The following is a 17,367-nucleotide window of genomic DNA, read 5'->3' on the forward strand; positions in this document are numbered from 1 at the left end:
AACGTTGTTGTGATGCCTCGCGTAAGGAGGAGCAATGCGTACCATCACGTTTCCGACTTTGATAAAGGTCGGATTATAGCCTATCGCGATTGCGGTTTATCGTATCGCGACATTGCTGCTCGCGTTGGTCGACATCCAATGACTGTTAGCGGAATATGGAATCAGTGGGTTCAGGAGGGTAATACGGAACGCCGTGCTGGATCCCAACGGCCCCGTATCACTAGCAGTCGAGATGAGAGGCATCTTATCCGCATGGCTGTAATGGATCGTGCAGTCACGTCTCGATCCCTGAGTCAACAGATGGGGACGTTTGCAAGACAACAACCATCTGCACGGACAGTTCGACGACGTTTGCAGCAGCATGGACTATCAGCTCGGAGACCATGGCTGCGGTTACCCTTCACGCTGCATTACAGACATGTTCTGTTTACAACATCATTATGGTCGCATCCGTGTTTGGTGACATCGCGGTGAACGCACATTGGAAGCGTGTATTCGTCATCGCCATACTGGCGTATCACCCGGCGTGATGGTATGGGATGCCATTGGTTGCACGTCTCGGTCACCTCTTGTTCGCATTGACGGCACTTTGAACAGTGGACGCTACATTTCAGATGTGGTACGACCCGTGGCTCTACCCTTCATTCGATCGCTGCGAAACCCTACATTACAGCAGGATAATGCACGACCGCATGTTGCAGGTTCTGTACGGGCCTTTCTGGATACAGAAAATGTTCGACTGCTGCCCTGGCCAGCACATTCTCCAGATCTCTCACCAACTGAAAACGTCTGTTCAATGGTGGCCGAGCAACTGGCTCGTCACAATACGTTATCGTGTTGAAGCTCCGTGGGCAGCTGTACCTGTACACGCCATCCAATCTCTGTTTAACTCAATGCCCAGGCGTATCAAGGCCGTTATTACGGCCAGAGGTGGCTGTTCTGGGTACTGATTTCTCAGGATCTATGCACCCAAATTGCGTGAAAATGTAATCACATGTCAGTTCGAGTATAATATATTTGTCCAGTGAATACCCGTTTATCATCTGCATTTCTTCTTGGTGTAGCAATTTTAATGGGCAGCAATGTATAACGTGTTATTGTGCGCCAATTGATTGAAGGTTGTGTGACATCAGTGACTATAAAATTGTTTTGATCTTGTGCTGCGGCAGGAATTGAAAACAGCTTTTAAAGCTGGCATCCCTAAAATTTACCTGAGGTGGTCATTCTGAAGTCAAGTTCCTCGCTATTCCACGACTTTCACATAATAGTACTCCGACATCTCAAGACTCAATCAGTAAATCTACGAACTGGTAGTATCAGCTGCTGCGAAAGGGACATTCAGGTAGGAGACCTCTGTAGATACAGGCGAGGTGCAACGAATTTGCTCATATCCAAACACAACTCTCACGTGTATGGTCGGTTTAGTGCAAACAGACGCGGGGCAACATACTTACCAGCGTAAGGGGAGTTTATATTCCTTTATTTTCTCCTTATTTCAATGTTATGGTTAATAATGTTGATTCAATTTTTGTTAATAATAGAAGTAACTAAAGGTTTCATTTAAGTTTAATGATAAAAATCGTGCCACCCATATGATAACATGATGAAACTATGTTTTTATGAACTGATTTCTTTATTAAATAGAAGACAGTAAAGAGCAGAGACACTGGAATTGCATAGCCATACTTGAAAATATTAGGTGTAGGAGGTGGTACGGCACTACAGTGCGGCAAGGCCGGAAATGAGAAAAAGTATCTAGTGCGCCGGAAATCAGTTTGTAACAAGAAAGTTACAGAAGGTTCTTAGCCTATGTATAACTTCTGTGGCATGAAAAGCACGCGATGCGATTCCTTTGGAGGCCTACTGTGCAACAATGCGAGATACTGGCAGCATCGTGAAAGTAGTTCTAGTAACTTGAGGCTACAGTAGATTATGACTAAAGAAGATATTTGAAGATAATATCAAATATCCATTCATCCAATTATAAAACTGACTTAGTTTTTTGTAACTTACATTGTGGAAGTGCACACAAGGTAGAAAAGGGGCTTGCTTTCGCATTAGCGCGCCGTGCACCAGGACTTAGTACGAGTATTCGACTCCCGTAGCAGAGGAGCGTGCACATGAACGCCCAACAAAAATACTATCCTCCGAGCTAAAAAGTACTTTCGTGAGTACTAATACGTTTCAAATACTGCGTCGACGTTCGCGCAGAAACACGTTAGTTAACGCATCGTTTAGGCAATGACTTTCGACTGTGTTAAAAAGTACAATTTTGATTGTGAAAATACTGACATCGATGTGTAGTAGAATCATGGAACATATTTTGTGTTCAGACATAATGACCTTTCTAGTCTCTGAGAAGCTCTTCTGCACAAACCAGTACGGTTTTAGGAAACATCGGTCACGCGAGACACATGTGATTATATTGTACATAACAAATTAACCATACTCTTAACTTCTAAATACTATACATTTTGTAACGACAGCTTGTAACACAATTTCGTTGACCGCCCACTGATGCAGAAATGTTACAAAGAAAATTTCACAATTACATTTAATTAATTGCAACATGAAAGTCTAAATTTCGGAATATACAAAGAATAGTACACACTATGTTGTATTAAAATATTATAATGATCTGACGTTGGGTCATTACGTTCGTAGTCAATGGAATGTAAATGAGAAGATGTGACTTCATTAGGGAAAAAATACAGAGTCAAGCGCAGCCCTGCCTTCAGGGCTTCGGCGCACTGGGCTAAAATGCTTCACAAAATTTTAGTATCCAAATTATAAACTCGCTACAGGATGCTACATTGAATATTTTAAGGTAAGAAACCAGTGGTCGGAAAACAATATTTCAGATGCTAAGAGGTTTTGAGCAATGTGTGGAAGACACATATTTGTAAATAGCTTGTTTTATGACGAACAAGGCTTGACGCATGCGTACTTGCGGCGCAACATTAAGAAACAATACACAATTCGTAATTCTATGCTAGTATTGGGTTACCCAGTGTAGCACTATAGCGTTGAACTTCCTATAGTTTGTACTCTTCACAGACGAGGAATCAGTCGGTCGTAATGGAGTTATCCACAAGAAGATCTGATTTAAGCAGAAGACGCACCATCCCACTTCGATATTAATGCCCACAAACACCTGACAAGCAGGTACCCTCATTACTTGTCCAATAGCTAGCGCGGCCACCAGATGTCACTCTCTTTGATATTTACTATGGGCTCATATGAAGTGGTTGGGGTTTGAAACCTTTGTAGAAATTGAGGAGAACTTAAGGGTAATGTAACAGCTTCCTGTTCAAAATGTTCAAATGTGTGTGAAATCTTATGGGACTTAACTTCTAAGGTCATCAGTCCCTAAGCTTACACACTACTTAACCTAAATTATCCTAAAGACGCACCCATGCCCAAGGGAGGACTCGAACCTCCGCCGGGACCAGCCGCACGGTCCATGACTGCATCGCCGCAGACCGCTCGTCTAATCCCGCGCGGCAATAGCTGCCTGTCTCATTGTACAACACATTGTTTATTAGAGCTAGTGTGGCGAAATAACGTGTGAGCAAAAGAAAACTGATGTTTCATGCACCTTGAGATAGACAACACAGCTTACATCATCCGTCCCATGCAACTGATGTAAGCTGCGTTGCCTACCTTACGTTGCATGAAACATCTTCCGGGTCAGTTTTCTCTTGCTCATACTGTATAATTACTGTACTGAGGATGGTGCTCGTCGCTTCAAACAGTTTTTATGAACTAAAGTAACTGTAGTACGATTAAAAGTGTTCACTAAATATTAATATGCGACCATTTACTTCTTGTCTCAAAACATTAAGTTTGGAGCCAAAAGGTACAGACACAATAAAAATTAATGTGTCTGTTACGAACGAGAGCGATCACAGTAAAATACTTCATTATAGTAATTGAATCTGAATCTAGAGTTACTCGGCGTCAGAACACTTGTTCCGACGTGGCTACGAAGTAGAAATATCGATGTATTTTGTAATTAAGTATGTTGCGTTTTATTTTAATTGTTAGAGCAGTGTAACATGTCAGGGTTTATGGGACAGAACGCCGTAATAAATTTGGCGCAACATATCTTGGATTTATTTCAACGATAAACTAGTTTATATCCGCGTCCACATCGTGTTGCCAGACTGTTGTGAAAGGTATTGCTGTGCTCCACCTTCGGAACTTTTTAAGTAACACAAGCCTAGGGAACAGTCTGCTCTGAGATTAGGTCAGATTCCATGATTTTTGTGTGAGGAAGGTTTCACGGTATTATTCTGATCGTAAGCACACCTTTACGGAGTAAGTTGATAGTGAAAAACTTTCATTCAAGACTTTCTGTGGGGTGTCGAGGACGTTACGGCAACTAGCCACTGTTAATTACTCTCTTTGTCAGAAACTTTTCTAATATCTGTTCAGTCTGCACGCTACGACCTTCGCAAGAAACTTTAATCACAGCGAAAAATCACCGACATCTCATCGTGAACACAATATAAAGGACATAAAGGAAAACTGCTAAATGAAATGAAATGATGGTATGGCATGGCTGGGAGACTCGACTGGGATAGCTCTGCCACGTAGTGCGAGTCTTTCAATCTGACGTCACTTAGGCGACTTGAGCGCCGATGATAATGATGATGAGATGAAGTCATGAGAACAACATACTCTCTCAGTCCCCTATCATCTAGATGGCAGTGAATCGAATCCAGGGTCCCACGATCTAAAGGCAGCGACGATAATCAATAGACTACGGTCTGCGTACAAGAAAACTAGAGCCCTCAGAAGACGAACGTGAGGTTTGGAAACAGGAAACGCCTCCATTTAGAATCAATAGAGTCATTACACAGGCCAACGAAAAAATTTTTCTGAATAACTTTTTTTACTTTGATAGCTGATCTTTATAGATTTTTATGAGATGAATCAAAATATAGCCTTAATTTTTTGTATCACCCATAGTTTTCGAGCAATATGCTTTTTATTATATAGTATATAAGTCCTATGGTATACGGTAAATGGGGAAATTAATGAAACGCTTTGTTAGAACAAAAAAATGGTTCAAATTGCTCTAAGCACTATGGGACTTAACTTCTGAGGTCATCAGTCCCCTAAAACTTAGACCTACTTAAACTAAACCAACCCAAGGACATCAAACACACCCACGCCCGAAGCAGGACTCGAACCTGCGACCGTAGCTGTCGCGCGCTTCCAGACTGTAGCGCCTATAACCAGCATGTTTTGTATTTACAGTAAGCTACTTAACACTATGATATGTGTTAATAGAGGTTTCACTTGTCAGCTGGAATTGATTTGTATTTTCTTTTCCTTTTTCTTTGAAGCTTGTTGTGTAGCTTTTTCTGCGATGACTCGCTTGTGAACTTCTCGGTGAAGTGCATACATGTTACCATTGTGTAATAAAACAGCCTTTAAACTAGTTTTGGATGAATCAATAAACAGCCTCCAGTCATCCTTTTTGTATTCAGTACCAAACTCATTCATCAGACCGGGAATGTAGAGCAGTACACTAAATCACCTTCTTGTTGAAAAAAACTTTGAAAATTGCTGCTCGCTCTTTCTATACATGTATATGCTGGTTCCAACTGCTAATAACTTCTTTTCTTTTAACCTAGAGCCAAACAATTCAGCTTTTTCTTTCGTTAAGCCCAGATCTCTAACCAAATCGTTAAGCTCGGGCTGAGTAAACAAATTGGGCTCTAGACTTTCTGTATTACAGTGCACTTCATCATCATCTGGTTGATCCAAATTAGATTGTACATCAGAAAATACTTCTGTTGGAATAGAATTTAAATCATCTGGTGGTTCAGGAACCGGGAAATCTACACCATGCCCTACTGGTCGGATGGCGGACAGAAGGTTAGGGTAACTTATTACCATCTTGTTTTTCGAATTATGACAAGCAATATCACCACTGCAAAACTAGCAATCATAGGAATAATTTCTTGGCCCCATCCATACCATAGGAACAGCAAATCTAAAGCCTTTTTTCTCCTTTTTGGACCATTTTCTCAGATCTTCTACTCACACATAACATGCTTTACCTGGCGCCCAAGTTTAGATCCAAAGACTGATAGATAAACCTTTTTCACAAAGTCTGTAATGTTTCTCTGGTGTTTTTAATCATAAATTCACCACAAATATAACAAAAACTGTCAGCAGAGGTTTTACAACCACGATTAGACATTGTACTGATCGCATGTACAGGAAACGGGAAAGTGAGGTTAGGTTGACAGTAAGCAAAACACCATCTGTTAACACAAAAATAGAATCGACCTGTTTTTGTCAGCAAATGTTTTTAGCAGTGCTACCAACGTCATACACATTCATTACACCTCCTTTTTAAATTATCTTAATTATATAAAAACTATTAAATTCTTTAAAAATCGCTTAATTTAATAAATTTAACTGTAAAATGTGAAGAAATGGTGGGTGATACAGTTTTTTTAAGTATCATATTTGGATTTCCCACCCTAAAACACATAAGAATAAGGTTTTTTCTGGAAAAAAGTTGTTCCATCGTTGGCCTGTGTCATCAGTAAGTGATTCATGGTTTTACTTTCAAAAGGAAATCATCTGCATTGTGAAAAGCTCTCGTTCAACTGAGGTAGTGTTAAGTCTCTAGTGTCGATGGGTCATTCTGAACGGTCAACTTTGTTTTCCTTTAATAATATTAACTCTGTAGTTCATAATTTTACCACACAGGGCATCAATGCGTGGCTTCTCCTTTAGACGGAAACACCTAATTTATGTGCAGAAAATATTCAGATCGTGTGCTGTGATTTCTTAGTATACGTGCGATATCAACTTCTCCAGTAAATAAAAATATAATGAAGTCTTCTTTTTTTTGTGCCTTTGCCTCGCATTGGCGCAGGGTCGGCATTCTTGTTGAGGGATGTAAGGTGTGGTCGGATGCCCATCCTGTCGCCACTCCATTATCCCTCTGGACGTAATATGTGCACCCCAACTGTCTGTGATAGTGTTACTCAGTGTAAGCGAGAGGAAGTTTTCTAATATTTGCGATGCTGCAGAAACTACAACATCCGGCATTTGAGAAACAGACTAACAGATATGTCTTGGAGGCCAAAATAGACCCGTGCACATTGAGCATTGACGTCCGTTTACTGCGGATAAAACGGCATCATGGCATTCAAACTATTGACCGCCCCATAAGAGGAGCATTACAGAAGGATCGTTCCGCCCAACACCAAACCCTTCTACGGATTTCAACTCTGCATTCAGGAAAGCTATTTCTCACGACAAGAATTATGAATGGCACATATCCCAGCACTAGAAGGGCGGCTACCTGGCGGCCATAAAACCTAACGTCTCTTCTTGGCCATGGTTCAGCTCGGTGAAGCTTAGTGGAAGTCATGTGACTTCTCTCATTCGAATGAGGCTGGGAAGCGGGCGTTATCCCGCCCACCAACACAGTTGACAATCATCGCTTCTAGACACTGTTATCAGGAGACAACGGCTTGTACTTCACATTCTTAGCGTTGTTTTATTGTGAAAACTGTACTAATGTCAACTAAGCACTGTTGTAACTACTGCTGGCTCTATGATGTTCGTCTTTAAGCGTTTTTGTTTTACGTTAAGAACTTATGTTTTTACAGCTAACTCCTTTTTATTGTTCTGATGTGGTGATTTCGATTATGGTAACATAGCATTTTTGTAACCACTGTTGGCTGCATGTTCTTTGCTGCCCAATTCCAAAAATAAATAAAAATAAAATGATGTTTGCAAATCGTGTAACTGAGGCGGGAGTTGGATACTAGTCCGGTATTCACTTAGTCGTAGGTGGGAAACCGCCTGAAAACCACATCCAGGCTGACCGGCACACCAAAACTCATCGTTAATCTGCTGCGATGATTTGACCTGAATGCGCTCTTTAACCCGCACGGCTGTCCAGGCAGATAACAAAAATATTATGAAGTATGGCGTGCTATTAAAGAGATGCTACACGTTCCGCGTTGCCTACGCAGGTTTAGCTCTTGTAAGGCAAGTCGGCGGTCAGACTTTTTGCATTAATTTGATTCGTGTTCTCGCAACTCAAAAAACTATTTCATATTTTCAGACGATTTCCATGGCTGGCAGTTGAAGTGTCATGGTCTGTCCACACAGCATCCGGACTCATTTTGAACTTCCTGGCAAATTCAAAATGTGTGCTGGACTGGAACCCGAACCCGGGGGCTTACTTTCCACAGTGAGGACGGGGTTGTGAGTCGAGTGACAATCGTCGAGAAGAAATGAGATTCGGGCTAACGAACCGTCGATGGCAACGTCTTCAAAGATGGAGTACAAACTTAGAATGGACAAGGAAGGTAAAAAAAAATAGTCGTGTATTTTTCAAAGTAATGATCCTGAAATTCTCCTCACGCCATTTAATGAAACCATGGTAAAACTAAGACTTGTCGGCCGGATTGGGAATTGAACCCTGCTCCATTACATTGCGAGTCCACTGTCTTAAGTACTATACCACTTCGCTTTGTCGCCAGTTGCACTTAAGAAATACTGACAAAACTCATCTTTCACAGTTAATAGCAGCGACAGTAATGGCAACAGTAACAGGTAGAAATTTGTATTATCGGTTATTCTGTTTGCTGATATACCTTTTTCTGACCATATATTGTAACAGACACTATACCATATGCCATGAATCTACCCCAGCATGACTGAACATTAATTGTTAATAATGTTTGTGTGTAACACTTTCTGTTAAAAAAAATCCTGGTGGATTGTGGTCTTTGACCGAAGATGATTGCACTACAAAGAAGAAATTAAACAGTAGCTTGAGGTGTTACATGACGCCACTTTTACAATTGATATAAGCTGTGGAACACAATCTGCAAAAATATGCTAAGTTATCGGTGAATGTAGTTCAGACGAAACTCTTTCATTAGTACTTCGTTACATAAGAATGATTTTGTACTGATCACGAGAACATCGTAGTTTTATGAAAGGTGAGATTGATTTTAAAAGTCTACTGTAGTCAGAGTAGGACTCTTACCACTAACCGTTTACGCTACAGCGTACCACTTGTATGAATTACAAAACAAACCTGCCAATGTTATGATTTCTATTTCTCGTTGTATTTGAGCGACCTATTTTAGAAGTATGTTACTTGCTAGAACGTCCACTTTATATTTCTGATGAGATGGTAATACCTAACTGAAAGAACGCGATATCGAAACTATAATATATCTAAAATATAACAGTTCATGAAGACAGTTAATAACTAGGCTGCAGTAAATGATTGTACTCACCACTTGTTCAGATATCTGGTCAGGCCTTTCCTGAATACCTCCGTTCCAAGGAAATGGTCCATCATCCGAATTATGGAAGCACCTAAAATAAAACAAAAAATATAGTAGTTCCTCAAACAGAAAATTTTCAGAACTTAGCGTACTGCTCACCTGAAAATAAGCAATAATGGCTTGCTCTTGCCACACGTACTTTGAGATAGTAACCAACCTAAAAACATACTACTCCTAATAGCCATAATTGTTAGCGTGCAAATGAAGTAAATACTGACGTAATGTGATTAGATACACTGTTCGCAGTCATCAACAAAAATATCTGCACTTGCACCTCTAACGCCCTGAATAATGGTGGTATTTTCAAAATAATTTAGACAAGTTATCTGTATGATGCGGAAAGTGGCACTTCACTCTAAGTATTGACAAGCTGAAAGCATCCACATGAGTACTATAAGAAATCCGCTAAATTTCGGTTATAGGATAAATCACAAAAATCTAAGAGACTACAATTACGGATAACTTAAAGTTATGGCAAATGCAAACCAAAGACTGCGATTTGCTGGCAGTACACTTAGAAAGTGCAACAAGTCTATTAGACTGCTTACACCACGCTTGGCCGCATTCTTCTGGAGTGTTGCTGTGCAGTGTGGGATCCGCATCAGATGGGACTGACGGAGGACATCAAGAAAGTCCAAAGAGGGGCAGCTCGTTTTGTATTATCGCGAAATAGGGGAGAGAGTGCCACGCATATGATACGCGAATGGGGGTGGGAATCATTAAAACAAAGGCGTTTTTAGTTGCGGCAGGATATTGTCATGAAATTACAATCACCGACTTCCTCCTCCGATTGCGAAAATATTGTGTTGGCTCACACATACAATGGGAGAAATAATCACCGTAATAAAATAACAGAAATCAGAGCTCGCACGGAAAGTTTTAATTGCTCATTTCTCTCTCGCGCAGTTCGAGAGTGCAACGGAAGAGAAATAGCTTGAAGGTGATTCTATGAACCCTCTGCCAGGCACTTAATTGCTAATTGCAGAACAATTATGTAGATGTGAATTGTACAGACATGGATTAGCCATGTAAGGTATTGGCTTAATGAAACTGTGTGCCGCCAATTATGGCGAAATGAACCTTCTGGAAAATCGTTATGATGCGGCTACAAGTTTAATTGTTCCAGTACTTCGCTCTGTGGCGTTCAGTCTAGGAATCAGGAAGAGCACTCCTTGTCGATACAGGAGGATTCGTTATGAAAGCATCACAATGGCACTTTCTTTCTCCCAGGAGTTATGCTCCAGCAAGATATGTAGGAGTGATAAATGTGGAATTTAGAAGAGCTGGGAGAGTCACTGACGGATCAAACTATTGAGATATGTTTGGATGACTGAGCTAGTAAGAGCACGCCCGTGAAAGCTCCAGGAGAGTGTACCGATCCGGTAAAGTGTTGTAATGTGTTAGAAAGCTTCAAACCACACATTCTGCAGCACAGTAAAAGATTCTGGGGATTGATTCATATGCCAAGTTTACAACGCAGTTGAAACACTAGTTTCTTCAAAAACGTCTATGGTCGTTCTTTCATGCATAATGTTATCATTAGCTATAATGCTCCTAAATGTACATTTATTTTTCTTCTGCACTGAAGCAAACATCTGCTCCAGACGCTTTTGTTGACAGCTTAGGTTGCCTGCTTAGGATGACGACGATTAACACCACATGCCCTTCTTCACGCCCCCCCCCCCCCCCCACCAACCCCACCCATCAGCGTGATTACCTAAAAGAATAGCGCACTCATGTATAAAACAACTCTATTTTAAGAGAAGCTAGTTTTTCACGCATCTCAATATTTATGACATCGTGCCAACTGAAATATGTTTCATACATTGATATAATTTGGAGGAACATTCGGTGGTATATATGGATACTGTCTGGAAAATGTGCTGTGAATAGAGTCATTAGTAAAATGAAGTAGTAAATTAAAACCTCATGACTGGCGCTGAAGCTTTGTGGCATGTACAGCGAAAATGTGGTAAGCGATAAACTATTTTTCTTTCATTATTCTGTGAGGGTGTCTCAAGAAAAAGGTCGGAAAAAGTTTGAAATTAAGTGCAAAGTTCTTTGGAAGTCGCTAAGTGCTCTCATTTTTAAATGCTGGATGAAGTCACTTACGCTGCCTCAAGGCAAATACACAGTTTCTCACTGTAATATTGGTCTTATTGAGTTGAACTTCTAAGTTAAGATTACACTTCTTAATGGGGCAGATTATGACAGAAATTTAAATCTTTAAATTCGTTCAATAATCACGTGAAATACTGAAAATCAAATCTTTGTTGCCTCTGGAAGCCGTTACATAGGCAACCTGCAACAACAACAATGAACCTTTTTCAGCAGGTTAGTAATATAGATAAGTCACGTCTAATAAACACGATTGGAAACACTCCTTTCTGGAAACCAAATGCAACAAAACGATGTCGACAGATTTAGTTAACTCTTGGTATTGCAATAACAAATACAACTATTGTATAACAGATAAGAGTAATAAGATGCATCCTGTAATTTGCATGTGCTTCTTAAAACCAAGCCGGCGTTGTTAGAGGATTTGTTCTTTAGTCACTGCGACTCGCTTCGCGATATATTGTCGCCATTGTTATAACAGAAACGATTACGAAGATGGCCGCTTACCTTTGCCATAGGAGATCCTGTCGAAGATCTCGTTGATCTCGTCGGGATGGCCCACCTCGATAGAAATCTGGTGCGATGACTCGAGGGCGTCGAGGGACATTACGTTCTGCAGGTCGGCTGTTACCATCTGCTCCAGCACCCTCCACGTCGGCTCCACCTGAGAAGACACCCCGGAAGTTGTCAAATGAGTCAGTGCGCGATGCCTTCGATTGTTGTTGGGATCTATGCATTCACTTACTAGCGTAGTGAATAATGTTGCTGAGTGCGTGAAAAGGCAGCCATAACTGCATGAATGGTAGGAAGATTAGGATTTAACTTCTCGTCGACGACGAGTTCATTAGAGATGGAGCACGAACTCCGATTGGGGAAGAAAATCGGACGCTTCCCATTCAAAGGAACCATCGAAAACATCGTCTTAATCGATTTGGCAAATCACGGATAGTATAAATCTGGATATAAATCTGGATACCCGGACTGTGATTTGAAACTTGTTCATCCTGAAAAGTAGTGTAGCTGCTTAATCACATCTCTGCCTCTCTTGACTCGTTGTAATCGAAAAGTGGCTGATAGCCTCATTTCATTACAACGATATAATTGTTTTGTCCACGGTGTTGCTGGCGTGTAGCTTCTTCAAAGACGCACACGATAGTCGATCCAAGCTTGCCTTGCGCTATGCTCTTCGAGCCGACACGCGCGTGAGCGACAGTAGTACTTTTTTCGTAGTTCTTAGCACGCCCACAGAAGGGCGGTAGGTCAGAATTAGTGATTCCCTAAGGCCCCTTATACGATCAAAAAATTTGACAAACTTTACTAAGTTTGTCAAATATCTGACGACGTATGACACTGTTCGACATATTTGTCAAACACAGAGAATGTCGTGTTTGAGAGAAATTTTGATTGCGAGAAGATTTGACAGGGTGCTGGACATTGTTTGTGTCGGTGAGTCGCTGTGCATGTTCAGTGAAAAAGAATTTTATTACAATTTGTCTCTCGGCGTCGTGAGCATCTACAACCATGCAAACTACGATCAAAGATAAAAACAAAACAGCACTGACAATTGCCAAAAGGGTAGAGTTGTTGTGTCTTTCCCAGTCATATATTACACGGGAAGAGGATAATAAGAGAATCAATATTCTATGCACAACATACAAACAGAAGTACAATAAAACAAAATAAAAAATCTAAGCGGTCCATTTCTTCCACGGACGATATATCTGTTGCCACTTTGCTGCATTTTAATGAACTGACAGTAGAGGACCAAGTAGAAGAGAATAAATTTTCGCATACTTGTGTCTTCTTTTCCAATGAAAGGGGAAGACACTCGGTTATTAAAAGATTGATTGTCTGTTCGGAGAAAGTTGATGAAATCCTCAGGTTCCGAGTGTAATATTTACTTTACCAAATTTCTTTCTCAATTTCAACCATTTCCTAGAACAGCGCCTTGTTTTTTTCCCTTCTTTATACACGTTGCTGAAGTCACGGCCAGAAAAGCTTTTCTAAATTGGTAGCCACTTCAACTAGTGTGAAAATACTGTGCAACACGAACAGCGCCTGCTTCAAAAGTGAGGTTTAATTGACAGACTTTGTTGGTACCATTCGTTTACAGACCTGTTTGATCATATACCGTGCCCTTCACGAGCTGGAGTTGAGTCCGTGCTGGTGTCTCTAGATGAAGGGCGCAGACCTCGATGCTCTTGTCTGCAACTTCCTTTGATGAGATCTAGCCATGCCTAGCGTCCGAACTGCGTTTCTTTATTGCAGTATCTTTGTGCGAATATTTTTATGTATCATTTTTCGTAACGATTCCGGTTTTATATGCGCTTGGGACTTAGAAATTCTCTAAACGATTTTTACAAGACGACCACGTGAATCTGTACATCATTTGATACTTGTCCATCAGCATTTGGATGTAGTTTCACTTACCTGTTTCTGAAGAAAAGAAAGATAACTGTCCCTTGCAGACGCTATTTTGTTCCGAGAATTTGTTGATTTTTTGTCAGGATGCTTGGAGCAATTATTTTGTTTGATATGGTCGGGAACCACATTTATCCCCGATGTGTTTCAATTTGTATACCCTCCCACATGTTTGTCCAGAAATATTAATAGAAATATATCTTCGAGGTTATTATTGTGGTCTTCAGTCCTGAGACTGGTTTGATGCAGCTCTCCATGCTACTCTATCCTGTGCAAGCTTCTTCATCTCCCAGTACCTACTGCAACCTACATCCTTCTGAATCTGTTTAGTGTGTTCATCTCTTGGTCTCCCTCTACGATTTTTACCCTCCACGCTGCCCTCCAATACTAAATTGGTGATCCCTTGATGCCTCAGAACATGTCCTACCAACCGGTCCCTTCTTCTAGTCAAATTGTGCCACAAACTTCTCTTCTCCCCAATCCTATTCAGTACCTCCTCATTAGTTCTATGGTCTGCCCATCTAATCTTCAGCATTCTTCTGTAGCACCACATTTCGAAAGCTTCTATTCTCATCTTGTCCAAAGTAGCTATCGTCCATGTTTCACTTCCATACATGGCTACGCTCCATACAAATACTTTCAGAAACGACTTCCTGACACTTAAATCAATACTCGATGTTAACAAATTTCTCTTCTCCAGAAGCGCTTTCCTTGCCATTGACAGTCTACATTTTATATCCTCTCTACTTTGACCATCATCAGTTATTTTGCTCCCCAAATAGCAAAACTCCTTTACTACTTTAAGTGTCTCATTTCCTAACCTAATTCCCGCAGCATCAACTGACTTAATTCGACTACATTCCATTATTTTCGTTTTGCTTTTGTTGATGTTCATCTTATACCCTCCTTTCAAGACACTGTCCATTCCGTTCAACTGCTCTTCCAAGTCCTTTGCTGTCTCTGACAGAATTACAATGTCATCGGCGAACCTCGAAGTTTTAATTTCTTCTCCATGAATTTTAATACCTACTCCGACTTTTTCTTTTTTTACTTTGCTGCTTGCTCAATATACAGATCGAATAACATCGGGGAGAGGCTACAACCCTATCTCACTCTCTTCCCAACCACTGCTTCCCTTTCATGTCCCTCGACTCTTATAACTGCAATCTGCTTTCTGTACAAATTGTAAATAGCCTTTCGGTTCCTGTATTTTACCCCTGCCACCTTTAGAATTTGAAAGAGAGTATTCCAGTCAACATTGTCAAAAGCTTTCTCTAAGTCTACAAATGCTAGAAACGTAGGTTTGCCTTTCCTTAATCTAGCTTCTAAGATAAGTCGTAGGGTCAGTATTGCCTCACGTGTTCCAACATTTCTACGGAATCCAAACTGATCTTCCCCGAGGTCAGCTTCTACGAGTTTTTCCATTCGTCTGTAGAGAATACGCGTTAGTATTTTGCATCCGTGACTTATTAAACTGATTGTTCGCTAATTTTCACATCTGTCAGCACCTGCTTTCTTTGGGATCGGAATTATTATATTCTTCTTAAAGTCTGAGGGTGTTTCGCCTGTCTCATACATCTTGCTCACCAGATGGTAGAGTTTTGTCAGGACTGGCTCTCCCAAGGCCGTCAGTAGTTCTAATGGAATGTTGTCTACTCCCGGGGCCTTCTTTCCACTCAGGTCTTTCAGTGCTCTGTCAAACTCTTCACGCAGTATCTTATCTCCCATTTCATCTTCATCTACATCCTCTTCCATTTCCATAATATTGTCCTCAAGTACATTGACCTTTTATAGGCCCTCTATATACTTCCTCCACCTTTCTGCTTTCCCTTCTTTGCTTAGAACTGGGTTTCCATCTGAGCTCTTGATATTCATACAAGAGGTTCTCTGTTCTCCAAAGGTCTCTTTAATTTTTCTGTAGGCAGTATCCGTCTTACCCCTAGTGAGATAAGCCTCTAAATCCTTACATTTGTCCTCTAGCCATCCCTGCTTAGCCATTTTGCACTTCCTGTCGATCTTGTTTTTGAGACGTTTGTATTCCTTTTCGTCTGCTTCATTTACTGCATTTTTATATTTTCTCCTTTCATCAATTAAATTCAGTATTTCTTCTGTTACCCAAGGATTTCTACTAGCCCTCGTCTTTTTACCTGCTAGGTCCTCTGCTGCCTTCACTACTACATCTCTTAAAGCTACCCATTCTTCTTCTACTGTATTTCTTTCCCCATTCCTGTCAATTGTTCCCTTATGCTCTCCCTGAAACTCTCTACAACCTCTGGTTCTTTCAGTTTATCCAGGTCCCATCTCCTTAAATTCCCACCTTTTTGCAGTTTCTTCAGTTTTAATCTACAGTTCATAACCAATAGATTGTGGTCAGAGTCCGCATCTGCCCCTGGAAATATCTTACAATTTAAAACCTGGTTCCTAAATCTCTGTCTTACCATTATGTAATCTATCTGAAACCTGTCAGTATCTCCAGGCTTCTTCCATGTATACAACCTTCTTTCATGATTCTTAAACCAAGTGTTAGCTATGATTAAGTTGTACTCTGTGCAAAATTCTACCAGGCGGCTTCCTCTTTCATTTCTTAGCCCCAATCCATATTCACCTACTACATTTCCTTCTCTTTCTTTTCCTACTACCGAATTCCAGTCACCCATGACTATTAAATTTTCGCCTCCTTTCACTATCTGAATAATTTCTTTTATCTCATCATATATTTCATCAATTGCTTCGTCATCTGCAGAGCTAGTTGGCATATAAACTTGTACTACTGTAGTAGGCGTGGGCTTCGTGTCTATCTTGGTCACAATAATGCGTTCACTATGCTGTTTGTAGTAGCTTACCGGCACTCCTATTTTTTTTATTCATTATTAAACCTTCTCCTGCATTACCCCTATTTGATTTTGTATTTTTAACCCTGTATTCACCTGACCAGAAGTCTTGTTCCTGGTGCCACCGAACTTCACTAATTCCCACTATATTAATCTTTAACCTATCCATTTCCCATTTTAAATTTTCTAACCTACCTGCCCGATTAAGGGATCTGACATTCCACGCTCCGATCCGTAGAACGCCAGTTTTCTTTCTCCTGATAACGACATCCTCTTGAGTAGTCCCCGCCCGGAGATCCGAATGGGGGACTATTTTACCTCCGGAATATGTTACCCAAGAGGACGCCATCATCATTTAATCATACAGTAAAGCTGCATGCCCTCGGGAAAAATCACGGCCGTAGTTTCCCCTTGCTTTCAGCCGTTCGCAGGCCGGCCGGAGTGGCCGAGCGTTTCTAGGCGCTTCAGTCTGGAACTGCGCGACCGCTACGGTCGCAGGTTCGAATCCTGTCTCGGGCATGGATGTGTGTGATGTCCTTAGGTTAGTTTGGTTTAAGTAGTTGTAAGTTCTAGGGGACTGATGACCTCAGATGTTAAGTCCCATAGTGCTCAGAGCCAGAGCCAGCCGTTCGCAGTAGCAGCACAGCAAG

General features: G+C 41.0%; 1 protein-coding gene across 1 annotated transcript in view; it reads right to left on the reverse strand.

Annotated features, from left to right (window-relative positions):
* LOC124711183 (aminopeptidase N) overlaps positions 1-17,367 on the reverse strand; it is a 318,231-nt gene that overhangs the window by 98,114 nt on the left and 202,750 nt on the right. The window contains exons 7-8 of the mRNA XM_047241110.1: positions 11,973-12,129; positions 9,297-9,378 (exon numbers count right to left, since the gene is read on the reverse strand). Of these exons, the coding sequence (XP_047097066.1) occupies positions 9,297-9,378; positions 11,973-12,129 (239 nt within the window). The remainder of the gene's footprint in view (positions 1-9,296; positions 9,379-11,972; positions 12,130-17,367) is intronic.

The sequence above is a fragment of the Schistocerca piceifrons genome, chromosome 8, assembly GCF_021461385.2.
Source record: "Schistocerca piceifrons isolate TAMUIC-IGC-003096 chromosome 8, iqSchPice1.1, whole genome shotgun sequence".
NCBI lineage: Eukaryota > Metazoa > Arthropoda > Insecta > Orthoptera > Acrididae > Schistocerca > Schistocerca piceifrons.